The 24,711-nt window shown below is 38.7% G+C and overlaps 2 protein-coding genes across 4 annotated transcripts in view; one reads left to right on the top strand and one right to left on the bottom strand.

The window, feature by feature from the left end:
- Positions 1-14,344, top strand: part of RARS2 (arginyl-tRNA synthetase 2, mitochondrial) — an 82,683-nt gene extending 68,339 nt beyond the window's left edge. The window contains exons 12-21 of the mRNA XM_008147096.3: positions 3,372-3,432; positions 4,867-4,943; positions 5,832-5,956; positions 7,328-7,395; positions 7,476-7,585; positions 9,203-9,298; positions 10,847-10,921; positions 13,202-13,265; positions 13,726-13,797; positions 14,256-14,344. Of these exons, the coding sequence (XP_008145318.3) occupies positions 3,372-3,432; positions 4,867-4,943; positions 5,832-5,956; positions 7,328-7,395; positions 7,476-7,585; positions 9,203-9,298; positions 10,847-10,921; positions 13,202-13,265; positions 13,726-13,797; positions 14,256-14,297 (790 nt within the window). The 3' untranslated portion in view covers positions 14,298-14,344. The remainder of the gene's footprint in view (positions 1-3,371; positions 3,433-4,866; positions 4,944-5,831; positions 5,957-7,327; positions 7,396-7,475; positions 7,586-9,202; positions 9,299-10,846; positions 10,922-13,201; positions 13,266-13,725; positions 13,798-14,255) is intronic.
- Positions 4,098-24,711, bottom strand: part of SLC35A1 (solute carrier family 35 member A1) — a 40,918-nt gene continuing 20,304 nt past the window's right edge. Inside the window, exons 3-8 of one of the 3 annotated variants that reach the window (XM_054721989.1) lie at positions 23,753-23,912; positions 23,420-23,572; positions 21,003-21,069; positions 19,037-19,213; positions 18,481-18,615; positions 4,098-4,522 (exon numbers count right to left, since the gene is read on the bottom strand). In XM_054721989.1, the coding sequence (XP_054577964.1) occupies positions 4,362-4,522; positions 18,481-18,615; positions 19,037-19,213; positions 21,003-21,069; positions 23,420-23,572; positions 23,753-23,912 (853 nt within the window). In that variant the 3' untranslated portion in view covers positions 4,098-4,361. Of the gene's footprint in view, positions 4,523-14,729; positions 15,609-18,480; positions 18,616-19,036; positions 19,214-21,002; positions 21,070-23,419; positions 23,573-23,752; positions 23,913-24,711 lie in introns of those variants that run through there. The other 2 variants (XM_008146993.3, XM_028131975.2) reach the window with 2 other exon arrangements.

Here is a 24,711-nt window from a genome sequence, read left to right as displayed (position 1 = left end):
GTAGGGAGTGTGCAGGAGGCAGCTGATCAATGTATCTCTCTCATCGATGTTTCTAACTCTCTATCCCTCTCCCTTCTCTCTGTAAAAAATCAATAAAATATATTTAAAAAAAAAAGAAAGAAAGAAAGAAAGCCGCCCTTGAGTTTTGCCTGCTGCCAGACAATCCAGTTTCTCCCTGTATGAGTCTGGGTCCCCAGAGTCTCGCCTGGAACTGGAGTTCAGAGCAGTTGGGAGCTTTTGTCTCCCTCCCGGTTGAAAAAGCCAGCCTTGTACTCAGTTGCCAGCTTTCCTTGTGCGCGCGCCTCCTTACCTCTGGACTTTACTTCCGCTGCGCAGCTCCTGTGAGTCTCAGTGTGTTTTTTCTTTCCTTCTAGTTGTAGAATTTCCACACAGCCAGCCTTCCTGTGGTTCTGGATGATGTCTGTATTGTCTTTTAGTTATAGATTTGAAATGGTTGTGCGAGGCAGCAGTTCAGGTGTTTACCTATGACTCCATCTTGGTTTCTCTCCCATTATACCCCCTCTTGGGAACCATTTTTCCTACTTGCCTACCCTCATGAATGTTAACCCTTTGCACTCGCTTGCTTTCTTCTCGATTCCTTTATTCTAATGCTAACCGTGTCGAGTCACACTCGACATCCGAGTGCAAAAGGTTAATACCATAGATATACTATATATCTGTATGTATTGTATGCAAATATGTGCTTTACACATAAAAAGAGTAAGATTTTACTGTCCTTTAAGAGCCAGTTTTTGCCTCCATTGAGAGTGCATGTTTTGTGTTATATCGGGACTAGAGGCCCAGTGCATGAAATTCATGCATGGGTAGGGTCCCTAGTGGCTGTTGGCTACCGGCCAGGGTGCCTTCCTTCCCCCAGATGCCTGCCATCGCCACCAACCCTGCCCCCTAGTCAAACTCCTGGTTGAGGGAACAATTGGCATATTAGGCTTTTTATTACATAGGACTAGAGGCTCAATGCACGAAATTCGTGCAAGGGGCTCGGCCCTCGCAGTCACTGCAGCTTGCCTTGGTCGGCCCTTGCAGCCCTGGCTTTGTCCAGAAGGTCGTTCAACTGTCCGATCTAATTAGCATATTACGCCTTTATTATTATAGATTATGAGGTGAGTACTTATGATGTTTTGATAATCCTAACCTTTCAAAAGATCTAGGAACTTTTCAAGTCCTCCCCCAGTATCATATATTGTCAAAAAATCATTTTAATTTTAAATTTCAACATTTTTATCATCTTGACTTGAAATTTCATAGTTTGTGGTTTATTTTTTATTATTTTATATAACATGTAAACTGGTCTTTTCTAGTTAATCAGAGATTAGAGAGTTAAATAGAACTTTTATTAAAGAACATTATGATCTTTTAAAATGTTTTAGAAAATATTACTTATGACTGATCCAAGACTTTGAAATCCCTTGATCATACTAATAGAGGAGTAACTAGAATTTATCTATTTAGCTGCTACATCAACTATCTACACTAATAAAAGAGAAACATGCAAATTGACCATTACTCTGCTACACCCACCAGCCAATCAGGAGTGAGTATGTAAATTAACCTAATAAACATGGTGGCGGCCACAGAGCTGCAGCGAGCAGGAGGCTTGGGTTGCCCCCGGAGACGGGGCCCCGGCTGCTGCTGAAGGAGGGCCTGGGAGCCTGGGGGCGACCCAGGCTTCCAGCCCTCCCAGGCCGTGGCTGAAGGAGGGGCTGGGAGCTTGGGTCGCTGGGGGGCATGGCCAGCCTGAAAAAGGCCCTCAGCCCCTTACCCATGCTGGCCACACCCCCATGGGCTGAGGGTCCCCACTGGGGGCTTGGCCAGCCTGCAAACAGCCATCAGCCCCTCACCCAGGCTGTCCAGGCCCCCTTATGGGGACCCCTGAAAATGCCCTCAGCCCCTCATCCAGGCTGGCCAGGCACCTTAGCGGGACCCCCACTCTGAAGGGGGCATGGCCAGCCTGCAAACAGCCATCTGCCCCTCACCTAGATTGGCCAGGCACCCCAGCGGGGACCCCCACCCCAAAGGAGGTGTGGCCAGCCTCAAAACAGTCCTCAGCCCCTCACCCAGGCTGACCATGCCCCCCCAGCGGGGACCCTCAGCCCATGCGGGCGTGGCCGGCCTGCAAACCACCACAGGCCCCTTGCCCAGGCCGCCCCACGCCCCAAGGGAACCCCCACCCTGATCCGGGACACCCTTCAGGGCAAACCAGCTGGCTCCCGCCCGTGCACCAGGCCTATCTATACTAATAAAAGGGTAATATGCTAATTAGACTGGGAGACCTTCCGGATGTTCTGGACAAAGCCATGGTGGCGGGGTCAAGGTAGAGGCAGTTAGAGGCCAAGAGGGGAGGGCAGTTGTGGGTGATTAGGCCAGGATGGGATGGCAGTTGTGGGTTATCCGGCCGGTGGGGGGGGGGGGGGGGGGTGACCAGGCCGGGGGGGGGGGGGCAGTTGGGGGTGAGCAGACCAGCAGGGGGGCCAGTTGGGGGAGAGCAGACCATCAGTGGGGGTCAGTTGGGGGTGATCAGGACAGCAGGGGGGCAGTTGGGGGCGAGCAGGCTGGCACGGGGGGGGTCAGTTGGGGGTGATCAGGCTGCCAGGGGGGCATTTGGGGGTGAGCAGGCTGGTGGTAGGGGGCAAGCAGGTCAGCAGGCAGAGTGGTTAGGGGCAGTCAGGTAGGCAGGTAGGTGTGGTTAGGAGCCAGCTGTCACGGATTGCGAGACGGGTGTCCGACTGCCGGTTTAGGCCCAATCCCTGTAAACCGGCAGTAGGACATCCTTTGAGGGGTCCCAGATTGGAGAGGTGCAAGCCAGGCTGAGCGCCCCCCCCCCCCCCCCCGACCCATTCACGAATTTCATACACCGGGCCACTAGTCCTGAGAAAGAAGAACAAAGGAGGAGGGATTTCAATACCAGATATCAAGCTGTATTACAAAGCCATTGTTCTCAAGACTGCCTGGTACTGGCACAAGAACAGACATATAGACCAATGGAATAGAATAGAGAACCCAGAAATTGACCCAAACCACTGTGCTCAATTAATATTTGACAGAGGCAAGAACATACCTAGAGCTAATTTAGTTATTATTACTACTTGTTCCAGAGTCTTACTCATTTATGTTTTTTATCTTTTCATAGCACAGTTATTATTATTGCTTCTCCTAAAGCTATTTTTATTATTTTTACTCTTTATGTGTTTATTTAAAATATTATATTGGGATTATACAAGCATGGGTAATATACCCCAGCCTGTGGGATAACAGGAGTTCTTAATTAGAAAAGCTTCATTACTATTAAATAGGTAAAACAAATAATTACCCAGATTGGCTTAGTAATTCTTAATTTATGGCCATTTTTTCAGAGATCTTGCAGCTGCTATAGATCGAATGGACAAGTATAATTTTGATACAATGATTTATGTGGTAAGTAATCACAGTAAAGAACAAAAGGTTATGATCCCTACCTCATGTAAACTGCAAATATAGAAATTGGGTTGAAAATTTATGCCATGTTGAAAAATTACGGAAAAATAATTTTGTCAAACTATAGAAAGAATTCAGTACTAAGTGTGATTAAGGTGGCAACCACAATGTTTTAAAAAAAAAAACAACAACATAAAAGTTAAAAAGTTCACATTGTTTCATAGTAAAACAAAATTATCTAAATCAGAAAAATGGTTGTGAAATGAATATGTACAGTTCATTGTCATACACTTTAAAAAATAACTTTCTTTTTTTTTTTTAATTGATTTTTTACAGAGAGAAAGAGAGAGGGATAGAGAGTTAGAAACATCGATGAGAGAAACATCAATCAGCTGCCTCTTGCACACCCCCTACTGGGGATGTGCCTGCAACCAAGGTACATGCCCTTGACCGGAATCGAACCTGGGACCCTTGAGTCCGCAGGCCGACGCTCTATCCACTGAGCCAAACCAGTTTCGGCAACTTTCTATTTTAAATATTTTAAGACTCACAAGAAGTTTTAAAATAGGATAGAGTTTTCATATGCCCTCTACCTAGCCTTCCCCAACAATAGTATCTTACATAACCATAATGCTATGTCCATACCAAGAAAGCGACATTGGAAGAGACCTTAATTAAATTTTGCCAATTTTTACATGACTGGTGCATGGGCCTGAATGTTTTTGTGTGGTGTGTTTTTATGAAATTTTATCACATATGTAGATGCACATAACCATCACCACATTTAGGATGCAAAACTGTTCCATCACAAAACAAACTCCCTCATGGTAACCACTTAATAACCACACCTCCCCAACCCTAGCCCTTGGCAACCACTTCTCTGTTCATTACTACAGTTTTGTCATTGTACAGATGTTATATAAATGCATTCACAGTACGTGACCTTTTGAGATTGGCTTTTTGTTACTCAGCCTTAGGAATGCCCTTGAGATCCACCCAGTCTCTTGTTTGTATCTGTTCCATTTGTTGCTGAGTAGTATTTTAGTCTCTTCTTCCCTTTCCTTCACTTCCATGTGCAGTCTCCTTTCCCCTAAGAAAAAAGTTGCCATTAAATTTCTTTTTAGAGCTTAGCTTTGTTCTTCTTTGAGATAAAGATCATAACAGCTGGGAGAGAAGGAATTTAAATAGAAGATTCAGAATATTAAAGCTTGAGTTTCCTCCTTACAATGTAGCAGCTTGCTCTTCCTTCTCATCTAGTACACTCACCTAAGACAGTCTTCTGGTGGCATCCTCTTTATGTGTTTATTTAAAACATATCAATTAACAATGACTGTAGTCTGTCAGAACTCAAATATTTTAATTTAATTCATGTCCAACATATTTTTGTAGATTATCATTGTTCTTTTATTTTAAATACCTTTTTCTCTCCCAAAGACAGATAAAGGGCAAAAAAAGCATTTTCAGCAAGTGTTCCAAATGCTGCAGATCATGGGATATGACTGGGCAAAAAGGTAATGTGTACATGGTTGTTAACTACCTGCCTCAGAATCATTGTTAGGTCAGCCAAATCCAAAAATGTGCCAAGTTCTTTAAAATTTTCATTGAAACTTCTAAGTTTTAAGGTGTTAGTGTGGGAGAGCAGATTTTTTTATGTGTGTTAATTTATGCCTGGCTGTATTAATAAGTAGCTTATATAAACATTTAATAAATGTTTTTATTAGATGTCTGCTCTCAGTGGCTTGATTTTCAAAGTTCCTTTTTTTAATATATCTTTATTGATTTTAGAGAGAGGGAAAAAAACATCAATGATGAAAATTAACCATCGATTGCCCCTGCACGCCCCTACTGGGGATCAAGCCCACAACCTGGGCATGTGCCCTTGACTGGCATCAAACCCAGGACCCTTCAGTCTGTAGGCCGATGCTCTATCCCAGGGGTCCTCAAACTTTTTAAACAGGGGGCCAGTTCACTGTCCCTCAGACCGTTGGAGGGCCGGACTATAGTTTAAAAAAAACTATGCACACTGCACATATCTTATTTTGAAGTAAAAAAACAAAATGGCAAAAACACCCGCATGTGGCCCACGGGCCATAGTTTGAGGACGCCTGCTCTATCCACTGAGCAAAACCAGCTAGGGCTGATTTTTGAAATTCTTCACCCTCCCCCTCTCCTGTTTTTCATAAAGGCAACTATGCTAGTGATTCTCTCTCTAAATAATGCTGTGTGTTTAACATCTGTGGCATATAATAAATCACATCATGTTTCAATCTATTAATTTTTTAAAACCCCATTATGAGAGTTGAAGTTCAGACTACTCTCTAAAGTGGTATTATTATTCTATACTTTGGTAACCAGCTCATTTTCAATTTTCAGTTAACTAAATGCTCACTACATTTCAGGTGCCAACATGTGCCCTTTGGAGTAGTGCAGGGAATGAAGACTCGAAGAGGAGATGTTACTTTTCTAGAAGATGTCTTAAATGAGATTCGATTAAGGATGCTACAGAACATGGCTTCTATTAAGAGTGAATTCACTTTTTTGTTGTTATAGTCATAATTTATCTGCCTTTTTTTTATCTTTATTGTTGAAAGTATTACATATGTCTCCTTTTGCCCCCCATTGACCTCTTTTAGCCTGCTCCCACCCCCCACCCAGGCCTTCACCACCCTATTATATGTGTCCATGGGTTATGTATATATTCATAAAAGTTCTTTGTTAATCTTGTCCCACCCACCCACCTACCCCTGGCTACCATCAACAAATCAACAAATGACAAGTGCTGGCAAGAATGTGGAGAAAAGGGAAACCTAGTATACTGCTGGTGGGAATGCAGACTGGTGCAGCCAAAATGAAAAACAGTATGGGGTTCCCTTAAAAAATTAACCTTCTGCACTCGGATGTCGAGTGTGACGGTTATTGAATGTATCAATAATTTGAAATATAAAAAAATCCAAATAAGTTTGTATGAAAAGAAACTTTAGTTTTTTATTCTACTGCCGCGCTTTGTAAAATCTGGGGTATTTAAAAAATTAAATCCCGAGTAGAATAAAGGAATCGAGAAAAAAGCAAGCGAGTGCAAAGGGTTAAATATGGAACTGCCATTTGACCCAATGATCTCACTTCTAGGAATATATCCTAAGAAACCCAAAACACCAATCAGAAAGAACATATGCTTCCCCATGTTTATAGCAGCGCAATTTATAATAGCTAAGATGTGAAAACAGCCCAAGTGCCCATCAGTAGATGAGTGGATAAAAAAGCTGTGGTACATTTATACCATGGAATGCTATGCAGCTGTAAAAAGAAGGATCTTACCCTATGTGCCACTTTTATATTTTTCTGGACTTCTGTGCAGTGTGATTTATTATGACCATTCTTCCATTGAACTTGCACTAACCTTATTAAAAAAAAATAGCTTTCACTAATTAAAGGTGCCAGAATTTTCAGACTTGCTGCTCAAGTATTGTTCAGTTCAGTAATCTGAGTTGATATTACTGTGGCCTCTTTTCATGGACGGCTTCAGATCATCATTCCATTGTTGGTAGTAGTTCTGTGAAGTTCCTGTTACATAATTTGAAACTAGTCACAAGTCCTTATGGCTTGGTTTAACCGTCACCCTTGGAAAAATTAGTGCCAGCTATATCTATTGTCTTAGAAGGATATTTTCTAATAAGGGATATATATTTTTTTTAAAGTATTTTCCCTTTTAATGAAGGCAGGGGAATTGTCATTATCAAAGGCAAATAAACTCAACTTAGAAAAGTAAATTGCCCACTGTAAACCTGTTTGTTCTTGATACCGCCAGCATCCATTTTTGGCAGATTTTATCTCCACTTCAGTCCCTGACTCTGTGTAGGTTCGTGCAAGTTAACGATACCACCTTTGTCTGTTTCAGCCACCAAAGAACTGGAGAACCCACAGGAGACTGCAGAGAGGGTCGGGCTGGCAGCACTTATTATTCAGGTCTGTTAGACTGCTTCCTGAGACCCTTTTGTGTGGTAGTAGAACGAATCCCAGCACTGAAGATTCCTCTGTCATTTTAGGACTTCAGAGGTTTACTCTTATCTGACTATCAGTTCAGCTGGGATCGTGTGTTCCAGAGTCGTGGGGACACAGGTGTCTTCCTACAGTACACGCACGCCCGCCTCCACAGGTGAGAAGAGGCTACAGGGAAACAGTGGGCCACTCTGCCCTTCCCAGGGTGGGGTTTGACTGCTGCAATCCTAAGACCAAAGGCCCTATTTTCCGGGCTTCTCTGATATCTCATATTCAAAACTCATTAAAGTACAGTGGACAGCCTACATGTTATGTTGTTTTCTTGTGGAGTTTCTAGAATATTTATTGAGCACCTATGTAGGAAATGCTTTTATGCATATTACTTTATTTAGTATTCACAATAATCCTACCAAAAGAATATACTCCGTTTTCAGATAAAGATACAGATTTAGGAAAAATTGAGGCATCAAGCCCTGGCTGGTGTGGCTCTGTTGGAGCATCGTCTCGTACACCAAAAGTTCAATTCCATCAGGGCACATAGCCCAGGTTGAGTTTGATGCATGGTCAGTGTGCATGCAAGAGGCAACTGATCAATGTTATTTTCTCTCTCTGTGTGTGTCTCTCTCCTTTATCCCTCTCCTCTTCTTACTCTCTCTCAAAATATAAAAATAAAAATAATTTTTTTTAAGAAAAATTGAAGCATCAGGTTGAACTTAGTTTTAAAGACAGGCCCTGTCACTGAGTGGAACATGACTAAGCAATGCATTCTTAGGTGATTTCATGGTTGTGCACACATCACAGAGTGCATTTTCATAAATCTAGATGGTATAGCCTGCTACACACACGTAGGCTGTATGCTATATAAATTATTTTTGCTCCCCTACAGAGCAATAGGCTGTATGCTATATAGATTATTGCTCTGTAGGGGAGCAAAAATAATTTCCCTGTACCCTTCCTTCTGGGTCCCTGACTGAAATATTCCTATAATAAAAGACAGATTAGCAGGAGAAAAACTAAAGTTTAATAGCGTGTATACATGGAAGAAACCCAGGAAAACTGAGTTACTTGCCAAAATGCCTGGAGCCACCACCTTAAAATACCATCTTCAGGTGAAGACAAAAGGAGATGTTGGGGGTGAGGGTGGTCAGTTATGGAAGGTTACCAGGAAGAGCACAGTTAAAATCAAGAGTGAGATTGTTATGCAGATTTAAGTCCTAATCTTCTGCATTGATAAGAGTTTCTAGAAATAAGGTCATCTTCATTTTCAGGGTACCGCAGGGAGACACCCTTACAAATGGAGATTCTCACAAATATATCTTTTACAAAGTGTAACTTCTACTTGATTTTCAGAGCTTCACCCCCTTCATATCTATTTTCTCTTAAAATTAACCAGCCTAAATAATACTTATGCCAAATAGACATATTTTGGGGTAATAGATTCTGTTTTCCTACAGCTCATAGGCTACAAATCTGTACAGCATGTTACTGTACTGAACACTATAGGCAATTGTCACGCAATGGTAAGTGTTTGTGTAGTGCATTGTACTATAGTGTTGACAGCTACAATATCAAAAAGTGATAGGAATTTTTCAGCTCCATTATAATCTTATGGGAGCACCATCCTATACTCCGTCCATGGTTGACCAGCATTATGCGGCATGACTGTATATTAAGGAGAGCAAGACTGTATTATGACATGGTGTTCATCACTTGCAATTATGTGTCCTTCGATGACTTGTTTAATCTTTTGTTGTTTTCAAACTTTTGATAACAGTTTGGAAGAGACTTTTGGATGTGGTTATCTAAATGACTTCAACACTGCTTGTTTACAAGAGCCGCAGTCTGTTTCAATTCTCCAGCATCTTCTCAGGTATGGTTTTCGAGTATTATTGAGTCAGCTTCTGCTTAGTGAAATTGTTCTGAACCCAGGTCCCTATGCCCAATGTTTTGAAAGGCCAAAGCTCAAAACCTCAGCATTTGGAATTTATTGATTGAGGAGCCAGCCAAGATGTGAGACCTAATAGTGCCTCAAATCCATCTTACTGCTGGACGAGGTTAAGGATTTTTAAGCTGGGAAAGGGGAGTGGAGAGGGGTGTTAGGGTAAATTCCTGTGGTCTTTGGTTTCTTGATAAGGTCTCAAGGAGTAGATTCTAAGATGCTGTGAGAGGGCACATGGGTCATGGGTGGTATTGAGTCTCCATCGTTTTCTGCAAAGTCAGCTTGTAAATTATTGCCCTGTGACCATTCCTTTCTCTGAAGAAGCAGAAACACTGAATTGAGATGTTATTTGTGGTTTTCCTGAAATGGTTGTTTGACCAGTAGATCACAAATTATTAATCCAGGTACTGGTCACAGTCTTGCTAAGCCCCACAGTTTAAACATTAAACAGCCTATCGCTACAAGGGAATGGGTGGGTTAATATAGTTTTGTTGGGGGAAAACAGGGGACCTAACGTGCAGAGATAAGAAGAGGGCCTGACTTGTGGGGTCCGGATACAAAATGATTGTTTGCTAGCCACTGGCGTGAACAGGCTAGTAGCTAGCTCCTGCCTCTAGTCAGCATTTTCCTCAAGGTAGATTAAAAAGTGATGGTCTGCCCTTTAAGGGCACACAGAGGGCATATGAATGGTTGTTAGGTCTTAAAAATATTACCACCACTGAATTAGCCTAAGCACCTACCACCCTTTAGGTAGTATGAGACTGTGAACCCTGGTAAAAGCATAACTGTGTAATTTTTTAAAAGATCATCTTCTCACCCTCCATGATGAGTAAAGGAAAATCCCTGCCTTTACACAGCTTCCCAGTCTTCCATTTGCCTCTTGGTTTCAAGTCACAGTTTCAAATACGCATCTGTCTGATGCCCTCATACGGAGCAGGAGACTGCACCTTTGAGCTCTCCAGCATCAATGGGGAAGCCAGCCCTGTGAGGAGAGCTCAGTCTCCAGAAGGGATGCAGATGGTTAACAAGGCAATTTTGTCTGATTGCCACACAGCGGTCAGTGATTCTTTCCTGGGATCAAAAGGAGCTAGTTTACTCATATTTGGCTAATTTGTGAGGAAATATAAGCCAACTTAGATTTTTTGGCATTGAGGGTAGGCTTTGTTTGCTAGTTTCTAGATTATGTCCTTAAACATCACTAAGCAGCTTTTACATTCAATTTAACAGCCATGGTTTGAGTTCTTGTGCTGAAGTAGGTCTAAGGAATAAAAAGATGATTTAGAAAGTGCCTGCCATCTAGAAATTTGTGAGAGAAAAATGTGCCTTTACCTTCAACTGTACACAGGTCTTTTTTCATATACCTCCTACCCTTAGTGATGTCAAGTCAACCTTCCATCTTGGATCTCTGTCTTAACATCTTAGCTTAGTGTAACATGTGCAGTCTTCCCCTGACAGTTGCTCCTGTCATCTTTCTTTTAGGTTTGACGAAGTGCTTTATAGATCATCTCAGGACCTTCAACCCAGGCACATTGTCAGCTACCTTCTAACTCTAAGGTACGTTTATAATCTTGCTATTTTCAGGTGTAACCAGACAGCTGAGGCCTGATCTGACAAAGGACCTTTCCTTCATCTGAAGTGTTCCTATAAATAAATGCTTTGGCCTAAAAATATTGTGTGCTTTAAGTTACAGGAATTCTTGCTTCATCTTTGCAAATTAGCAATCAGTGTTCATCTATTCACTCAGTCAAGTGAACAGGAAACAGCAGCCTCATAGGAGATTACAGAACAGTGCGTATGTGTTAGGATAGAGTGGATGTGAGAGAAAATGTCAGGGCACTCAGCCCAGCCTTGAGGGATCAGAGAGGCTTTCCAGAGGAAAGGAGTAGACATTAACTAGGAGAAACAAGGTGGAAGAGGGGGAGGAGAAAGCCCAGAGTTAGCAAGAACATGATCATTAAAGGAACGATCAGCATAGTCCCGGGCGGGATCCGATGAAGCTTTTCTGCAGTGTACTAGGCCAGTGGTCGGCAAACTGCGGCTCGCAAGCCACATGCAGCTCTTTGGCCTCTTGAGTTTCTCGCAAAGGCCAGCTTAGGAGTACCCTAATTAAGTTAGTGACAATGTACTTACCTATATAGTTTAAGTTTAAAAAATTTGGCTCTCAAAAGAAATTTCAGTCGTTGTACTGTTGATATTTGGCTCTGTTGACTAATGAGTTTGCCGACCACTGTACTAGGCATTTCATCTTATTTTCAGGGCAGCAGGGTCCACAAAAAGGTTTTAAGCAGAGGCATAGAAATATCAGTCAGCTAGAGGTCAAGAATGAATTGAGAAGCAAGTCAGTGATACTTTGATAGGCATTTCATGGTAGCTATTTTTTTATTTGTTTAATTTAGTAAATCTTTATTGTTCATATTATTACAGTTGTTCCTCTTTTTTCCCACCATAGCTCCCCTCCACCTGGTTCCCATCCCACCCTCTTCCCTTACCTCCCCCCCACTGTCCTCATCCATAGGTGTACGATTTTTGTCCTGTCTCTTCCCGCACCCCTCACACCCAAGCCCTGAGAGTTGTCAGTCCACTCCCTTTCTATGCCCCTGATTCTGTTATATTCACCAGTTTATTCTGTACATCATATTTTTAATTCACTTGGTTTTTAGATTCACTTGTTGATAGATATGTATTTGTTGTTTATAATTTTTGTCTTTACCTTTTTCTTCTTCTTCCTCTTCTTAGAGAATACCTTTCAGCATTTCATATAATACTGGTTTGGCGGTGATGAACTCCTTTAGCTTTTTCTTATCTGTGAAGCTCTTTAGCTGCCCTTCAATTCTGAATGTCAGCTTGGCTGGGTAGAGTACTCTTGGTTGTAGGTTCTTGCTATTCATCACTTTGAATATTCTTGCCACTCCCATCTGGCCTGCATAGTTTCTGTTGAGAAATCAGCTGACAATCGTATGGGTGCTCCCTTGTAGGTAACTAATTGTTTTTCTCTTGCTGCTTTTAATATTCTCTTTGTCTTTTGCTCTTGGCATTTTAATTCATGGTAGCTATTTTAGAAACGTGACTATTTGATTCTGTCTTCTGAGTGAATAACTGTGTCTCCCCATAAAGCTATTTAAGAAATATTTGCTTTTACTCAAGACTTACGGAAACCAAAGATTTATTGGGACTGTTCTCTTAATTATGCTTTTTATTTTGTCTTCCCTAGATTTAAATAAATTTTTCCTTTAAAATCCACTTAGGCATATAGAGACAAAAAAGCCAAAAAGTCTTATTAAATGCCACTTAATCATTGAAACAAATGTCATAAGCATCATTTCTCTGGCACACTGTTGTAATTGCTGCCTTACCTAAATAGAAGAAATGTTTTAAAAATGAGTGGCCAGTATGTGTGCAGAGTGGACTGATAACTAGTCTCTACCTAACCTCTTCACCATACAGAGGTGAAAAGGCCAGACCATCTTAAAGGAAGCCTAATGAGGAAAAACTCACTAGAAAGGAATCTCCTATACTTGTAAAACTAATAATGAAATAATAACCTTTTTTTTTTTTTTTCAAAGAGAGAGGGAGGGGGAGGAGATGGATTTGTTGTTACACTTATTTATGCATTCACTGGTTGTTTCCCACAACCTTGGCATCTCAGGATGATGCTCTAACCAACTAAACTACCTAGCCAGGGCCTTCAACTTTCCAACTTTTGATACATTTTAATGGTTGTATATAGGCTTTGATTTTTTTTTTAATCTTTAAATTGAAGAAGTAAGATTAGATATCAGGCTTATGTTACAACAGGAAATTACTACTGGTCCTGATCATGATTTCTCTTTTCAGTCACCTTGCAGCTGTGGCACACAGAACACTGCCCATAAAACAGAGTCCTCCTGAAGTGGCTGGGGTATGTTACACAGTGTTTTGTGTATAATCTCTCACATCCCCAGACTAATATTACTGAGTCAGTCTTGCAAATGTTTCTAAAATAGTATCCAATTGTTCAACTACAGCAATGTACTTAAGGTAATAATTAGAATTGGGTTGTAACAATCAACATTTATGTACTTTGCAACATACTAAACTATGAAGTACATTTTCCTACATGAAGTGTTACAGTGATTGGTTCCCTTATCTGAATCTGTGCTGTATGATGGTACTGTCACTCACTCCCCAACCCTTGGGTACCAGTGTTACTGTTAGAGATTCTAGGAATTTGTATTCCCTTGCCTACAGCAAATCCCAGGGCACTTTTGAGATATTGTTTGTACTTAGAAGAAAGTTAAATTTATTCTTAAAAACATTCTTATTCACTTTATAATTAGCCTATTATTGAACATTTAATCATTCTTTGATTTATTTTGTAGGCCAGACTTCATCTTTTCAGAGCTGTCCGTTCTGTCCTAGCCAATGGAATGAAACTTCTTGGAATAACACCTGTATGTAGGATGTAATTTCCAATGAAAATGGCTTTTTAAGTACTAATTCTAGTTATCTATTCTTATATGCCTTGCTGTTTAGAATTTTATTATTCTGTGTCAGAATCTATATATTAAGTCTATAAGTGATTTATCAACTGATTAAATCTTGATCCTTAAAAAGAAATCTCAGTCATTAAGTATTAAATACTTTTTTTTCATTTAAATCTTTTCAATGCATTGTGGTCTAACGGGAATAAAGGGTTAGAGTTTAAATTCTACTTTGAGGTTTCTCACAATGTCATTCCTCCAGAAACTATTCTTATAACCAACTAAGATTACCTAATGTTCTCATCAAATTTCTTAGAATTATGACTAGTCTGAAAAAATTTACACCAGTATTACACCTTTTTGCCAATACAGCTGATAACTCCCAGAGAACATATCTCGTGTTTATCTTTTTGTTGATATGTATACAGGTAACTTACTACGTGAACTCGGGAACTGGATACATTGAATAACAAGAAATTACTTGTACATAAACCGTTTACTTCACGTATCTGCACATTGGTAAAGTATGTCTCATGTGATTATTTAGGTTAACATGTGATCTGTTTGATCAGTATGGCTGCCCTCATCTGCCAGCATTTCCATTTGGGACTGCTATAGTTTATTTTAAATGTTGCTACTAGAAGTCTTCTCTAGTGTATCAGTGACTATCTAATTTTATAAACCAGAGGGGGAAATTAGCATGAACCAAGCTTCTCTAGTTGAATGATAGTTTTATATTAGCAAGTATGGTATGCCATCTTTAGTCATAGTTTATAGCTATTATTCTCAACCAAAAAACACTAATACAATTTCAACATAGAGAAGATTTTAAATGCAATGTATGGGGTTATGTCTTTGCATTACCTTAATGGTATATCTATAATTCAAAAAGTGATCAAACAGATTTCATATATAGTTTATTGCTGAATTTCCCTATTAATATAAAAAATTTTTTAAAAAACAGAATTTCATAAATTATTGAGAGCCCCACAGCTAAACATATTTTATAAAAAAAGTACAAAAGTGACATTAGAAATATTTTTTGGAGAAAAGTACATCATCTAACAGCAAAGAAATATGAATCCATACAATAATGGCACAAATACAGCACTTACAGGAGTATTCAGTCACCACCCAGAAATCATTGTCTTGAGTTATGAAATACTCAGTTTGTTTCTGACTAGTCTCTCTTGTTTTTGTCTCTCTTGTAAGAAAAGTTAGATCTTTACTGCTACTGGAACAAATTACTGTACATGAGTTGGGGAACAAGGAGGGGGCATCCTTCTCCCCTGGTACCTCAACAAGACAATAGTTAGTACAGAAATGGCTTTGGCACTTCAACATTTAACATTGTCCCAAACCTTATTATTTGAATATTATAGCCTCACATGATTTTTTAACCATACTTTTATATACATTACATATATATATATATATATACAAAAAATTTCATTCTAAAACAAAATGGGTTGACCCCAAACAGGTCACATTAAATCTTGATAGCAATTCACTCAAGATAGCTTTCTTCTTAATTCTTATACCACACAGTTAATTTGTTATTCTTTGTTTAAGCTACCTTCTGGGGTTGACTTTAAGGCTCTAGTTTAATGCAAATGGTTTCAATCTTAGTAGGAATCTCACTTGAGGCTGAAATTATACACCACTGGCTCTCCCTTTTGAAGCTGTTTCTCCTTGTTGGATGGATGTAGTATCTTGTCTGGGTAATCCATAGAAATATATAGAAACACAAACGAGAAGAGTACCCAGAGCAAAGGTGAGTGCTGAAAAGGAAACAAAATAAGCTTAACTTGTATTTGTGTCTGTAAAACTATGTAACAGTGATTGGTTTAGAATTTTGAAAACTTTCAATTACAGGTTTACACCATTTATTTGCATTTATGACGAGTCAATTTTAAAATGGAATTTAATATGGAAAATAAATCTATGATTATAAGGTTTAGAAAGACGAAGGGAGTGACAGTCACTGAGTACAGTGTATATACACTTTTAAGAACACAGTATGCCTATCCTGAACCACTGACAAAGAACATACTAACTTCCCTTGACGCTGATTGAAAGAAAGAGCAGTGGGGTGTGCTTTTCCACGATACTAGAAACCTGTGCAAATTTAGAGCAAAGGTATTTGAGTAAAATTCAAAGAGTTAAGTAACCAATAATTACTTAATTAAATCCACTAAATATTTCTAAATAGGAGAAGTGGTGATTTACTAAGTAAAATTCCATTTTCTGCTAGCCTTGTTTCTTTATCATCTTAATCCTAAAAATCAGGATACCACTGAATTACAACTTGTCTAAACTTGATCAGTAGTCACTTTATAAATCTATGTCAAAACTGTATACTCCATTCTATATGGAATATAATGGTACAATCTTAACCCTTTGCACTTGCTTGTTTTCTCGATTCCTTTATTCTAATGCTAACCGTGTCGAGTCACACTCGACATCCGAGTGCAAAAGGTTAACAGCTTACAAAATGGCATGTAAAGAAATGCCATCAAGCTATGACTTTAGTTCAACCCTAACCAGAAAAGACTAGCTTTACCTTCAAAAAAGGGGAATGGGAATCCTATATAATAAAAGCCTAATATGCTAAGTGTCTGACCATTTGACCAGTCTCTATGATGCACACTGACCACTAGGGGGCAGACACTCCAACCGGTAGGTTAGCTTGCTGCTAGGGTCCGGCTGATCAGGACTGGGCAAGACATGCCTTGGAGCCCTCCCACAGTTCCTCCCCGGCCGGCCCCGATCCTGCACTGGTGGAGTCCCCCGGCCTGGCCTGCACCCTCTTTCAATCCAAAACTCCTCAGGGGATGTCAGAGAGCTGGTTTTGGCCTGATCCCCGCAGGCCAAGCCGAGGGACTCCACCAGTGCACGAATCCATGCACCGGGCCTCTAGAAAATCAAATAAGAAACTGGAAGATTGCTAAGACAGTCTAATTTCCTTGACCATCATTAACATAGAACATTGACCAAAAGCATTTTATATTGTTCCCAAGTATTATTTAGGAGCAAAGTCATAGGATTTGTTGAGCATCAGGATGGTTCAGAACTTCAAAGTTCACCCAAATCAGGTAAGAAAAATATCTAAAGGTGGGCGTATACCTGACACTTAAATGGTTGGCCTTATACAGAATACTTATTACTACAGGACAGGCACTATTCTAAGCACTTTCTCTGAAACAACCCTAGGAGGTAGGTGCTTTACCATTCCTGTTTTATAGATGAAGAAACTGAGACACAGGTTAATAATTTTCCAAAGGTCATATAGTCAATAAATGGCACAGGCAAAATTTGAACCATCAATAATAATAAAAGCGTAATACGCAAATTGACTGAACAGCAGAATGACCTTCTGGACGACCATGCTATGACACCCACTGGCACCAGGCCAGCCAAGTCAGGTGCAATGCAATTGGTCGGGGGGTCTGGCCATCGCCCCATGATTGCCCTGCAGGAGGCGGCCCAGGCCACTGGCTAGCAGGGCAATCAATCAGGGGGCTCCACGATCACCCCAAAGAGGGAGGCCCAGGCTACTCTCGGGGGCGATCTATCATGGAGCCCCAGCCAGGTGGGCAGGGCCTACCTCTTTGGGACGATCGATGGCAGAGCCCTGTGATCAATCGCCCCAAAGAGGGATGCACAGGCTACCCGGCAGCAGCAGGTGGGCAGGGCCTCCCTCTTTGGGGCAATCAATCACAGAGCTCCTGGACTGTGAGAGGGCACAGGTTGGGCTGAGGGACCCCCTAACACCCTCTCCCCAGCCCCAGTGCATGAATTTTGTGCACCGTGCCTCTAGTACTATAAAATAGTTTTCTAAGATTTCTATAAGGTTGGTATTCCTCTACTTGCATTTATAAAAGGAGTCAATTTTTAAATGAAATATAAGCATGTTTCTTTTCAGTGTTGATATTTGACAAATTTTCCTCATGTATTATTAAATAAAATTATTACAGCATAAAAGCACCTTAATGTTAAGTCAGCACCACTGCTTAAATAAGAAACCAACTTAATGCTGAGTGTGGGCTAGGGACAAATGTATTAGAAGGACTATCATAGTCCTATAGTAATGAATTTTGTATCAGTTACATATTAAATGAAACAAAGATATCATTATAAAAGAAAATAGAACATTTAGATTTGAATTGTAATTTCAAAACCAGTTTGCACAAAACAAACTAAGGGGGAAATGAAAGAATTTGGCTGTTCTTTACTCAAAAAGCCTTGTTTATTCTAATTCTACTGCTGAAAGTAATTAATTTCCTACAGTCCTTATATTTATTTCCTCATGTATCTCATCATAGTAAATTCTCCCTGAAGCACTTAAGTTGGCTTATCTAATATCTGGGGAATTAGGAGTTCTTGCCTGTAAAAAAGCTCTAACAGTAGCCCTCTCACTTTCATACAGAATGAGCACCCCTCAGCTTAAGCTCTAGAACTATTTAAAAACAGACACCTAAGTACTGCTGACCCATATTCCACACAACTATGAACTGCAGCACTTGTAGAATAAATTATAATGAAACTAGGAATTTTTGTAAAACACCATGACCATGCCACATTTAAAAGACAAATCAAGGAAATGAGAGGCTTTTCCGTGATAAAAACTTGAAAATACAAACTAAGACATACTTATCTGTAATCCAAACAGCAGCACCGAGGCAATGGTAGAAAGAACAATGGCTGCTGCTGCAGAAAAGCCTTTCATGATGTTGTCTGTATACTTGACCACAACAGAAGTGTAGAGGCCTCCAACACTTGCAAGAACTTGTACATAGAAAGAAAGAAAATCTTAACATGCTAATAAATGAAACATTCTATGATGGTGAGGAAATTTTCATCCTCACAGATGCCATACTATTTTCCTTAGAAGCAGCCACCTGAGAGAGTGATATTAAAATTCAGTAATAGTTCCTACAAAACTTTTTCAGATGCCCAAAGGGCTGTGTGGTCCACTACTAAATTTGTACACATTTATTGCTAACACATTAGATACTTCTGATTAAGAAGGCAAAATTGCTTTGGAACAGCTATGCCACAAAATTAAGTCAATAAAACCAAAATTACATTTCAAACTAGTGTTCACAATATAAAGCAACAACTTTAAAATGCTATTAACACTTCAAATAGACATCTGACTTTTTTTTTTTAAGGGTCTACCCAGAACCTTTGATTCCTGGATACTTACAGATGACAAACCAGACATAATATGTGTAACCATAGAAAAATCCTTTTTCTTTAATTTCAGCTCCATCTGACAAGTAGACGCCAACTAATGTCACAACAATCCCTGATAGATACATTTGAATGTTTCTCACCCAAAGGGAAGTGTCTGAACTCTTTAAAACTTTTTCAAAGTACACTCCTGAAAGAAAATTAGACATGCAAATATGAGATAAAGATATTATTAGAAATTAACTTTAAAAAGAACACTAACCTGGAGATATAGGATAATATAAAGTATGCGATTTGGGGAACAAACATTTTACATTAAATGCACACTTATTATGTTTGTGTGACACATGGCATATTGAACATTACCAATTTTTTTTTAGAGCACAGAGAATAAAAAGAACTTTCTAACTCACATTTAACAGGACTCTTAAATTACTGTTAAGAACAGTTTCTGCCATTATTATAGCAGTAAGATACATCACAAAACTCTGTTAATGCCAATAAAAAGACTTCCTTTGGTCAGCTGGAAAACTATGCTATTAGAGTCAATTATCATAATCACATCCTTATAAAATCTGCCTAGTAATGAATATTCCCAGCTTTGCAAAGTAACCTGAATGATCACCCGTTGGGATTTTTTCAGAGTAAGTAACACAACCAAAATGAAATTTTAATAGAACTTGCTGAGTGGAGCCATTTACCTTTAAAGCAAGACTCCCCAAGCCACGTTCATACACAATGTCAGAAGGACCAAGAACTCCCTAAGTAGATAATGCACTCTGCATTTTTCTGTGTTTGGGAGGGCCACAGCTTTTCTCAGGTACTCTAAAAGAGCGCATGATACCTCCCCATCCACCCTCAATCACTGCTGTAAGTTTTACTCTTAAAATGAGCATGTTTAACAAAGATATTAAAGATTTAAATTATAAATACCATGTAAATTAGAGATTTAGAAATCGCCACTGAAGTATTAATCCACTAAAAATTCTAATAAAAACAAGGTTGGTTTTGACAAACATGTATTGGGAAGAGACAGAAAATGTGGAAAAACATATAATTTCCACCTATGAATTTCCTATCTGGGAAAACGACTTAACTAGTAAGTGCTCAGTTATTCCAGTATAAGTAAACCACTCACCATTTCTTCAGCTATTTATTAAGAAGTTGAACTAACTAGAATGTTGGACACAAACATTTACGGTAATAGTTTGAAATAATGGTAAAAAATTAAATAGTATATTATTTTGAGGGGCAACTCAATTTTGTTTCTAATTTGCTCATTACTAAGAATAAAAATTTAGCATGATGCTATCATTAGGTATATTCCCAAATATAGATTTTCCCCTCTCATCAGACATCTTTTTTTATAATCAGTATTTCACTTCCATGTCCAGCCTACTTTCCTAGTCAAAAGGAAGAGCAGAGTCCAAACTCTTGAAATAACACAAATAGAGGTAAAGACATATAGCTATAACTAATATACTCTTTACCAGAGAGAACTATCTCTAAAACACTTTATTTCTTACATTACACATTCATATACTGTCTCTTGATTGAGTGCAGAATGGCTTGTCTCTACACGATTCCAAATTTCTTTATTTGATGTTAATGATTTTGATTCTTGTCCCTCTGTTTTTGGCTGTTACTTTATGTATTAAGTTTTCTGGTACTCTCCACCCACCCCTCTTTTCTCCCTGTTGAAGCAGAGGAAGACTTGAAGTTACTAGGGAAAAACAAATACTGGGCTGGACTAAGAATGGTCAAGGACAAATATACTACAAGTATGAGTAAAGACTGAGGTCTGAACTGAGTTAAACACTACCATGCATTTAGTGGAAAAATAGCTGACATATAACTAAACTATAGGTAAGCTTTAAGGGAAATATAATTGTTATAATAAAACAAGATAAACTAGATTCCTAATTAAAGTTTGATACTTTTTAAATTGGACAAAAGAATAAAATGCTTTTATGATTTACCTGCAAATCCTGAGCACAATACAGCAATAGCTATAGCGCCAAACCCTAAAAATGGATTCTGTTCCACCTGTAATAATAATGTTTTAAGTTATTTTTAGTGAGTAATAAATAGAATTCATCCAACAGACCAAATAAATGGAACACAAAAATTTGTGTTACAGTTCTACTTAAAGTATGCTCCATATTAGACACAGCTATTCTGTAGTCCTAATTCTTGAAATAACACAAATAGAGATAAAGACATATAACTATAACCAGTTATAGAATGGCTACTCCCCCCCAAAAAAAACACACACACAAATATAATCTTGATTTAACACGTCTCTAGTATTTAGAACAATGGTGTTAATTAGCAAGTTACATATCACACTGCTCAGTCAACATCTAGAGATAGTGTGAAGTTTTAGGACATAATGAGGAACAATAATAGATGAATACATCTAGAAGAGAAATACAGGGAAGTATTGGGGCAGGAGGCAGGAATTGGGAAGTCTCTAGAAACCAAATTCTAGAAAGAAACCATAAGGTTGTCTCAATAAGGAAAAAAGACTTGGAAGGATGTGACATTGTCCTCAAACATTCAGAGGATATATGGGAGATAGTAGGAATTTGAGTTATTCTGACAAGAACAAAGAACGATGAAGCAGTTACAGGAAGCTCTACCCTGTTTAAAGTATAAAAGAACTTTCTAGAGTAGCGATTTTCAACCTTCTTCTCATGGCACACACAAACTAATTACTAAAATTCCAAATCACACCAAAAAAACATAACTTTTGCAGATCTGTCAATATTTTGATTCATTCACACCGGACAGCTATGGTTGTGTTGGCTGTTGTCATTTTTTTATTTTATTTCACAATCTAAGGTAAAACAGGTCAGTACCCTGACTGAATAGTCAGGTATTGCATGTTTTAAAAATTCTTGTGGCGCTGGTTGAAAATTGCTGCTCTAGAGGGATCCAAAAGTAGGATAAGCTGCCCTATACTCTGCTTTAGTTTACTAAACTTTTCACATACATTACCTATGTAAGGTGGACCTAACATCTTTTCTAATGGTATGAGGTGTTAAAGTTCACATTTAACTTTTAATTACATATTGGCCTTACTTCCCAACAAATTATTTCTCTGAAAGTCTACAACTGAGTTAAATATGCAGTGCATGGTTGATCAGTGTTTTGGAATGTCACCAAGAATATGAGCATGTTTAAACTTGTGAAGACAATAAATATTAATCTAAAACTCATTTTCGGAGGGGGGTGGGGTGGATCTCCACCAGACTAGAAAGTAACTACCAAATAGGGAACTGACTTCCTGTTTTCACAAGCTCTCCTTACATCCCCAGCTGCCCTATATTCCTAAAAGAACTTTCATTTACTAAAAATTGAAGAGTCTGGCCCTGACCGGTTTGGCTCAGTGGATAGAGTGTCAGCCTGCGGACTCAAGGGTCCCAGGTTCGATTCCGGTCAAGGGCATGTACCTTGGTTGCGGGCACATCCCCAGTGGGAGGTGTGCAGGAGGCAGCTGATCGATGTTTCTCTCTCATCAATGTTTCCAACTCTCTATCCCTCTCCCTTCCTCTCTGTAAAAAATCAATAAAATATATATTTTTTAAAAAAACTGATTAAAGCATATAGCATTTTTAAAAAGTCAGGTATGTACATTAACATTTAACTCTTAGCAAACTAAAAGTTGTAAGTAAAGTACATGTTTTGCCCTATTTTAGTTATCAAATCAATTATCAGTAAAAATACTACTCTTTAATCTCTATGACTGACAGTGGGAGTATGTACAGAGGATAAAAAACTGTTCCAGCTGGGTGGCTTAATTGGTTGAAGTGTGGTCTCATACACCAAAAAGGTTTCGGGTTCTATTCCCGGTCAGGGCACATACCTAGGTTGGGGGTTTGATCCCCAGTCCAGCGCACATGAGAGGCAATCGATTAATGTTTCTCTCCCCCCAGCCCTACCTCTCTCTCTAAAATCAATATACATATCCTCAGGTAAGGATTAAAAAAGGGATAAAATACTGTGAAGTTGGGGGTATGGAGAGATGAAAACTAGATGGACAAAATCTTTGCCCAGTGTTTCTGAGAAAATGTCTGAACGAAGTTTAAAAGTTCTGAACATACATACTTTTGTAGAAGTCACAATTTTAATCACAGGTTACTTCACCTCTTTGGACTTCAATTTTGTCATCCATAACATTAAGTTTAAAGACCCTTCCATCTCAAACATTTATGCATATTCCCCTAAATTACATTATCCTTAGTCATATACTAACGGGATTTTAAAAGCCTATCTATAGAACAAATATTTTCAATCAAAGAAATATAATTGTGCTGCATTCATCAATGTGACTGAAGTAGACAAGACAAAGGAAGTTTCCTATTTTAGTTATGGTAAGCATTTTGTTTCTTACCGTGACTTTTGTAGCTTGGGCTGGTTTCCACTGTACAAGTATAACTCCACCACATAGCATAAAAACTGAAATCCACTGTACTTTGCTGAGTGCCCGGTTTAACATTAAAACAGTACATAAAGCAGTACAAGGAATCTTCAATTGGTAGGTCACCTAGAAACAAAATAATGAATTAATGAACTTAACATTAATCTCTGACACCACTATTTCTGATATCATTAATAGAATTATTGAGAAAAACATTTGACAATGTGATAAAGGGTTAATAAAAATAATTTCACCATAAAAACATTTTTTAAGATTCTGCTCTCCATTATCATTTATTCCACTTACCTGGTACACTGCTGCATCCAGGTTGCTAAGAGCTAGGAAAGCCATGTTGTTCTGAACAGCATACACTAATGATGGCACACTTAACTTCATCAGTTCCTTGGGGCTCCCCAAGACATTTTCTCTTAACGAAGTCTTGAATCTACCCAGACTACCAGTTTCTCTTTTAAAACAAAAGAGGAAAGGAGAAGAAGTTGAGGATGATTAAAGAGCATCCTTTTGATAAGAATTCTTCAAACACAGAATAGCTATATTAAGTCCATTGATGTAATTTAGCAAATTTATTGTTTTTATAATTTTCAACTAATTTTAGATTTTTAAAACTGCCAACAATTGCATAAAAGTAAAGCAATTATAAGTTCTCTTTGGGAAATTATGAAAACACTCAGGTTTACCATTGTTGGCCTCTGATGAAAGTTCCAGTTTTTGAGTATATTAAATAAATAAGACGGCAGGAAACCAGAATTTAATTTAATCCCTGACACTTTAACTGCCATTACATCAAGTTCACCCTGATTATTTCTTAATTAATCAGGTTGCATATCCATTTTTAAAGTTTTTTTAATTACAATAAATTTAAATTTTAAAAGAAAAAGGCTTTGGTAGCTATGGAAGTTATTTGGGATAAGAATTGATGGATTCAGGTCAATATCATTTGCAACTTAGCTCAGTGCTTATGAAGTATAGTGGACAATAAATCTTTAAGCATATTCTCACAAAACTCAAGTTCCTGTCTATAATTTTGCAGGAAATCTGTAACTTACTAATACCAACAAAAACTATAATGAATATAAAGTTTACTACTTGACTGCGTATTGATTATCCATGCTCTTAACTATTCTTATTTTTCCTCAGGAGGAACAAGATAATCTGGTTTATTTCTCCCATTGTAAATCATAATAAGCATTACACCAGAAAAAATACTTTATCAAAAGGGCCTAACTGCAATTCACAATATGCTT

Source organism: Eptesicus fuscus, chromosome 10 (assembly GCF_027574615.1).
Source record: "Eptesicus fuscus isolate TK198812 chromosome 10, DD_ASM_mEF_20220401, whole genome shotgun sequence".
Taxonomy (NCBI): Eukaryota; Metazoa; Chordata; class Mammalia; order Chiroptera; family Vespertilionidae; genus Eptesicus; species Eptesicus fuscus.
The sequence above is the reverse complement of the archived record's forward strand: the minus strand, read 5'-3'. Positions and strand labels throughout refer to the sequence as shown.